Source organism: Semicossyphus pulcher, unplaced genomic scaffold, assembly GCF_022749685.1.
Source record: "Semicossyphus pulcher isolate SPU_LCO1_2020_fin unplaced genomic scaffold, fSemPul1.0.p SCAF_5, whole genome shotgun sequence".
NCBI lineage: Eukaryota > Metazoa > Chordata > Actinopteri > Labriformes > Labridae > Semicossyphus > Semicossyphus pulcher.
This window is the reverse complement of record NW_027211726.1, coordinates 3288449-3296477: the sequence shown is the minus strand read 5'-3', so window position 1 is coordinate 3296477 and position 8029 is coordinate 3288449. Positions and strand designations below refer to the sequence as shown.

Here is an 8029-nt window from a genome sequence, read left to right as displayed (position 1 = left end):
CTGGACTGGTCACACAACACAGACGTCTTGCACCTGCTGAGGAGACTGAGGTCCTCTGGAGTATGCAGGGCTCTGTTACGGACATTTTACGGCACTGTGGTGACGTCTGCACTTTTCTATGCAGTGGTCTGCTGGGGAGGAGGGAGCACAGAGAGGGACAGGAAGAGACTAAACAGACTGGTCAGGAGGGCCGGTTCTGTCCTGGACTGTCCTCTGGACTCCATAGAGGAGGTGGGTGAGAGGAGGATGTTAGCAAAGCTGACATCTATCATGGACAACCCCTCCCACCCCCTGCATGAGACTGTGGGGACCTTAAGCAGCTCCTTCAGCAGCAGACTGAGACACCCACCCTGCAAAAAAGAGCGCTACCGCAGATCCTTCAGCCCATCTGCAGTCAGACTTTATAACATCAGCATCACTGTCTGATCACAATACTCTGTCACTCATCCACCAGTCACTACATGGCAGCTGCTTTGCACTGTTTTTCTATGTGTGCATATCTACTGTAACATATTATTAAAGTATACTTTGGTACATGTACTGATGCATTTTTATTACCTCATCCATACCGTGCAATTATGTCTGTGCTAATACCTCTCATGTGCAATTGTTATTTATTCTGCAATATTTCACTTTACTTATCATCAACCATATCACCATGATACACACCGTGTGTGTTTTTGGTGCAGTTTTTTTGCACAAAAACGTAACCATCCACAATAAGTGAAAGGTGTACATAGTGTATATATTTATGATTATTTTTATATTATTGTATTTTATTGTCTTTTTGTCTTGCCTCTTTTATCCATCACTTGTTTTACCCTGTCCTTTACTTTGAGCTGATCAATAAAGTGTATCTTATCTAATCTTATCTTTAATGATACAGTCTGTATCAAAGAAAGAAAGTCTCAGGACAATTCACTGTTAGAATATACATGATCAAATCTTTATTGTTTGAAATGGTGAAACCATTAACACAAGCAGAAACACGTTCATGTTGAAACAGAGAGAAAAAGAGTTTAAGAGACAGGGGGTCGGACTGAGAGCAGGAGCAGAGGAAAACCAGGAGCAGAGTCCCAGTGAGTCAGATCAGTACTGGGAACACTGGTCTCTCCTCAGAGTCTCTGAGAGAGGAGTCTGGGAGCCCTGGGAGGCCTCACAGGTCACAGAGCCCACCTTCCTCCACTGGTCTGCAGTGAGCCTCAGGGTGCTGCTCCAGCTGTAGCGGCCGTCCTTCTCCAGCACCGCAGGGCTGCTGCTGTCCTCCCAGATGCTGCTGCTGCCGCCGTCCACCTTCCAGGCCAGACTCCAGTCTGAGGGGAAGCCCTTGTTGGCCAGGCACATGAGCGTGGCCTTCCCCTGATCCAGCTCCTCACTGGAGGGGGGCAGCACCATCAGGGTGGGACGGACATCACCTAGGAGACACCATTCAGGTTAGAGGAGAGGGAGCACACAGCTGTCAATCAAACAGCAGACACTTGGACACCTTTACTGTGTGAGAGTTGATTTTGTGCTTTAAGGAGTTTCTGTCAGATGTTTTTTCTGCTCCATCAGTCACTCACTCACACATTGTTTCACTTCCCTTTAAGAAGCCTCTCATGCACATCAGCACAGAGACAATCATCACACAGAATGACCTGAAATACACAGAACTAAGCTTGAATTGAAATATGAAATTTGGCCTGATTTTAAAACTTCTTCTGCATAATTATAACAAGCGTTAACAAACAGTATTATAAACTTTTGAGTCAAAACAGAAGCAAAGTGAAAATATGAAGTAACAATCAAATGACCATCCTAATCAAACAGGTCAATAGATTTTCAAAATGTCAAACAGTTTTTGAAAATATCTGAGATAGTGTTCATTTTTAAATGGAATGATTTATCTTTACATCGTTCATTTGACTTCAATCAATGACACTTAATTCATGTCCAAACGGTTATCATTGATTTGTAAAATGAAATGTAATATTGACAAAACATTTGAAAAACAGGTTTTATATTTTCTGCACTTCAAGCTTCAAGTTGAACTTTCAGTCTGACACTAATTTGTAAAGAACTGTTTAGTGAACTGTCCTGAGTGAACCTCCATGGTAAAGGAGGACAAATAAAAACATTCATAGTTAAAGTGTCACATTTAAAAAAGACATATTTTCTGCATCAAACATGAACAACCTGAATTGAAACATTACTTTACACATTAGATTTAGTATTTGTGCAGAAACTTACTTCCAACATGCAGTCTGGTTCCTCCACCAAAAGTCCACCACAGTGATACAAACTCATTGAGCCGCCGTACAAAAACCTCTCACTGTAGAGAGACACGGCTCTCTGACTTTGACACAAACAAACTCACCAAAATGAGTCTCTGTGTGCAACATTTTTACACATTCAATCAAAACTGACAATAATACAATGCTACAAAGTTTAAGACAGCATGTTTTTATTGATCATGTTTTAATGTTGGAACTATTTTGTTTCTGTAGTGTTTAATTTGTTAGAACCAAAGACATTTTTTCTCCATCAATTTGTCCAGAAGCATGAACCTAAAATCAGATTGGATTGGTGTTAAAAGATGTTTAATCAATAGTCAGATTCATTGATTGATCCATTATTAAACAGTATCATCAGGGTAATAAAAGGACACACACACACACACACACACACACACACACACACACACACACACACACACACAGACACACACACACACAGACACACACACACAGACACACACTACAAACATATAGTATCGCAGATTCAACTTCACATCATTGTTGCTGTAACCTCCAATGAACATGAATTACAAAAATCTTAAATATGAAAAGAATAATTTAGTTGACATTAAATGACCATAATCATCACAGCTTCTTTTATCAATCTGTCTCCATTATAACCTCCTCCCCGAGGGACACGATCATAGGCCTTCTCCAAGTCTACAAAACACATGTAGGCTGGATGAGCAAACTCCCATACCCCCACAAGCAGCCCTGCAGGGGTAAAGAGTTGGTCCACTGTTCCATGTCCAGGAAGAAATCTGCATTGTTCCTCCTGTACCTGAGGATCGACGATCAGCCGAGGTCTCCTTTCCAGCATCCTTGAATAAACTTTATTTGGGAGGCTGAGAAGTGTGTTACCCCGACACACCCTCTGGTGCCCCTTTTTGAAAATGGGAACCACCACCCTGGTCTGCCTTTCCACAGGCACCGTCCCAGACCTCAACTGGACATTGAAGAGGCGTGTCAGCCATGTCAAGAGCCTTTAGCATCTCACGGTGAATCTCACCTACACCTGTTGCCCTGCCACTGAGGAGCTTCTTGACCACCTCAGTGACTTCTGCCAAGGATATAGATCAGGCTTCCCAAGGATCTTCAGACTCTGCCTCCTCATCAGAGACGTTTTGGTTGGGATCAAGAGTTCCTCAAAGTGTTCTTTCCACCGTCTGACGATATCCCCAGTCTGGTTCAGCAGTACTCCACGTCTGCTGAAGACAGCCTGAGCAATCCCTTTTTCCCCCTCCTGAGTCATCTGATAGTTTGCCAGTACTTCCTTGAGGCCAACCGTAAGTCCTTCTCTATAGCCACTCTGAACGTCTTCCACAGCCGGGTTTTGCTTCCGCAACCACTGAAGCCACAGCCCTTCTGGCCACCCGGTACATGTCTGCTGCTTCTGTAGACCCCTGGGCTAACCAAGCCCGAAAGGCCTCCTCATTAAGCCTGATGACTTCCTTCACCTCTGCTGTCCACCAGTGGATTCTTTGGTTCCCGCCACGACAGGCCCCGATGGCCTTGTGGCGACAACTCCCGCAACAGCCGCTTCCACATGGAAGCTTTGAACATAACCCACGAACATTTCATGTCCTCAACATCCCCCAGGATGCACCAGATATTCTTCTGGAGGAGAGAGTTGAAGACCTCGTGCAGAAGGTCCTCCGTCAAATATTCCCGGTTCATCCTCACTACATGTTTAGGTTTACTAAGTCTGTGTGGCAGCCCCTCCTCCGCTATCTGATCCAACTCACCACCAATTATTCTTTTTGATTCATCAAATATCAAGACAAGGCAAACTAAACAATTTCAAAAATCTAAAGTCTTTGTGAAGACCTTTGACCCCTGACAATCAAAGACTCACATAATTCTTGATTTAGATGAGCATTTTTAATCATCTCTGTGTGTAATAAACATTTTCTTATTATAAGTTGTGTTCTTCAATATGAATAACAGAGAAGGATTAAAGGACAAGAGAAGAGTCACTGTGAACGTGTCTTTAGAGTTCATCCTGATTTTTCATATCCATGAACTCAAAGGTCCTTTAACCTTCACTTTGTAGCCTGTAGTCATGTTAAAGCAACATGTTACATTGCTATGATTTTATCATTATGGCTAAATTACACATAAATATTACCAATTTGAATAGCAACAGACAAACATGCAAAACAGATAGAGACAGCACCACAAAGCTGTGTGGTGACAGGAGGTCTGCACAAGACTGGCTGCTGCTCTGGCTTAAATACATGAGGCACACCGGGCCCAGGTGTGTCCCATTCTCCTGATTAGCCTGCCACCAGGTCTGCAGCCCTGGAGACAGAGAGCAACACAACAGAAGAGTGAACCAACTAGAGAGGCCGTGACAACAGTGCAGACTGAGAGCAGCAGCAGGGTGAAACCAGAAGCAGAGTCCCTGTTGGAGTCGGTCAGAGCATTTCCATAGAGAGCCACTTTGCATCAGCAGCACCATGCTCCAGTGCTCTGGGAGAGTTTATAGTCCTGACAGTTGAACACTGGATGACTGACAGCTGTCCTTCATGACAACAGAAGCCACAGAAATCCTCCTCATCAAAAACATGACTTTGACCTCCGTCCTCATCTGGACTCTCCTCTGCTGCTGCTTCACAGGTAAAGTCCAGAGAATCAAACTCCTCTCCTCTATGAACATCCGTCCCTCTGAAATGAAGCCGACAAAACCATGACGCTGCTTTATGTGTTTGTCTCTGTATCCTCAGAGTCCAGAGGCCAGGTCACAGTGACTCAGCCTGCAGCAGTGAGCTCTGCTGTGGGAGGCTCCGTCAGGATCACATGTAGGACCAGTCAGAATATTCACTCTGATGATTTAGCCTGGTACCAACAGAAAGATGGAGGAACTCCTAAACTTCTCATTCACGATACTAGCAGTCGAGAATCAGGGATTCCAGATCGTTTTACAGGCAGTGGATCAAACTCTGACTTCACTCTGACCATCAGTGGAGTCCAGGCTGAAGATGCAGCAGTTTACTACTGTCAGAGTGGACACTACATCAACAGTCAGTGGGTGTTCACACAGTGAAAAAGCGTCGTACAAAAACCTCCCTCAGTCAGACTGAACAGAAACTGAACTAACTGCTGCAGCTGGAAGCTACTGCAGAGACTGATACACTTCACTGAGGACACACACACACACACACACACACACACACACACACACACACACACACACGCACACACAGACGTCTGTCAAGTAGAAAGAACAGCTTTTATCTGTTTGATACAATTATAATCATATTATCTTATCCTGTTCTGTCAGAAAATCAGTGTAGGACGAGAAAATGTTGGTCATTACCTTTGACCTTACACCTGTTTAAAGATATTTCAAATACATTTGGCTGAAAGAAAATATGAACATAAATAAATAAAATTCAACAAATTAATCAGAACCTAGAATAGACAGTGGAAAGGCTGTCCGGAGAGCCAGGTCTCCTCTGATCCTGTGAAAAAGGGGCACACAGTTAGAGAGGGAGTGGGGGATACGTAAACCCAAGTCCATAAAAGCTGACACGCACCTAAAATGTTAATGGAGACCAAGAGAAAATAGAGGTCCAGGGCATTGCCTTGGAGTAATTAATATGGTATAATCATAATTTCGACCCAGTTGACCACAACATTACACACAACACAACTTAGCTGACAGGGACTATTTTATGTCATATATATAGTATACTATTATGAATCTGAGCCTATAAATATGTGGCGTCCCACAAGGATCCATTTCCGTCTAAACAAGACACAGAGAAACTTGTTCATGCTTTTATTTTCAGCAGGCTACATTACTGTAACGGTGTCTTTACAGGTCTGACTAAAGAAATCGATCAGACAGCTGCAGCTCATCCAGAATGCTGCTGCCAGAGTCCTCATCAACACCAGGAAAGTAGAACACATTACACCAGCCCTCAGATCCCTACACTGGCTTCCTGTGTGTCAGAATTTAAAATCCTACTCCTCACATATATAAAGCACTAAATGGTCTGGGCCCAAATACCTATCAGACCTGCTAGTTCACTACGAAGCCTCCAGACCCCTCAGGTCCTCTGGGACAGGTTTACTCATTGTCCCCAGAATCAGAACCAAGCAGGGTGAGGCAGCTTTAGTTTCTACTCTCCTCGACTGTGGAACAAGCTACCAGAGCACCTGAGGCTTCCTCCATCTGTTAGCTCTTTTAAAACAGGTCTGAAACACTTTTATTCACTGCTGCCTTCACATAAGTTCAATCACTTCTGATCTACGTTCGCTTAATTCTTTTAATTTATTTGATATTTAATTCATTTTAATTGATCTTATATTTCAATCTATTTTGTATTGGAAGCATTTTAAAATAAAAAGGGAGATTGAACATTGCAGCATTAGGAGTCTGGGACTCCAACGTCTGGGACTCAAGAGACAAAGAATGATGTGAATTCTAAAAACTGAGGAAAATTATAACTACGAGTTATAATGTAAGAGGAAGTAGACTTAAGCCTACGCATATACTGTTGCATTGTTTGGCCCAGACCTGATCTTATATCTAGTTTAATTTGAACTGCTCTATGCATGAATGGTGCTTCATAAATGAACTTGCCTTACCAAATGATCTAATCATCTTGACTGCTATTTTATCAGAACCTTCAGGTTTGTCTGAAAATAGCAGAACATCATCTGCGTATGGACAGATTTTATGCTGCATGAGACCCTCCTCTATACCTGCTACTAATGGATCACTTCTTATGGGCCTGCCAAGGGGTCTATGTTGAGGGCAAACAGAAGGAGGGAGGCCTGACAACCCTGTCTGGTGCCACGCTCCACACTGAACGTGAAAACTTAACCATGTTATCAAACTGTCCACTAATTAGTCGAGTAACTTCTTTGAAATTCTCTACATGTAAATATATGAATGTGTAGGATCATTCTGTCAGCTCTGAGGGGGAAACAGCATGATATGTTGATGTCAGCTACAATTCACTGACTCTGTGTGTTTGCATATGTGTCCTGCCTCTCTGCTCCCAGACGTTAAGAGGCCGCTGTTGATCAGTGGCTGTCCAGGGCTGCTTCCCAAGTCTCTTATTTGATAGCTCCTCGCTCCTCGCTCCTCGCCCGAACCGGAAGTAGTTCCGGAGCCGCCATATTGAGGACCTTCTCAAAGCTCTTATCGCTGCTCGGAGGAGCAAGGAGCGAGGAGCGAGGAGGGAGTTCCGAGGAGCGATAAGCGAGGATACACGACAGCAGCCTCCACGGAAGTCTGTCGGCTGAACGGTATAAAAGCTCCGCCCCCACATCTGGCACGTTTGAACGAGATGGTGGAAAAGCTGTTCAAGTGTAAGTGGCTGTTTTTTGTTCTTTGCAGTGACTCTATTTAATAAACATGTCCACATTTGACTCCAAACAGCAAAGTTAGGTAATGGAAGAAGGGGGTCCCTGAACATTGTATTTTATTTTGTACCAAACATCTTTTGTTATGTCATTAATGTCACTTACAACACATATCTTGTGTAAAGTGAACCTTTGAGTTTTTATAATTGTAAAGCATTGTTTTCTTCACACTGTCACGCTGCACTGTCCCGTTTCTCAAATGTATCTTAAATCTTGTCTGTGATACTGTGGTGACTTGACGACGGTAACACTAAAGCCTTCAAGTGGCTGCTACACTTTATGTGTAGCTGCGTATTTGTAAACCAAAATGTAATTGTTGTAAAACACACACACTCGGGTCTTTCATGGATTTTTCTGCATGTTATGAGAGTGAA

The 8029-nt window shown here is 43.3% G+C and overlaps 1 gene segment (V, D, J or C); it reads right to left on the bottom strand.

The window, feature by feature from the left end:
• Positions 1-1089: 1089 nt before the first annotated feature.
• Positions 1090-3953, bottom strand: LOC138608638 (Ig kappa-b4 chain C region-like). The segment is given in 3 exon segments: positions 1090-1415; positions 2230-2307; positions 3734-3953. Coding segments are annotated over 3 exon segments (624 nt in total).
• Between the last annotated feature and the right edge of the window lie 4076 nt (positions 3954-8029).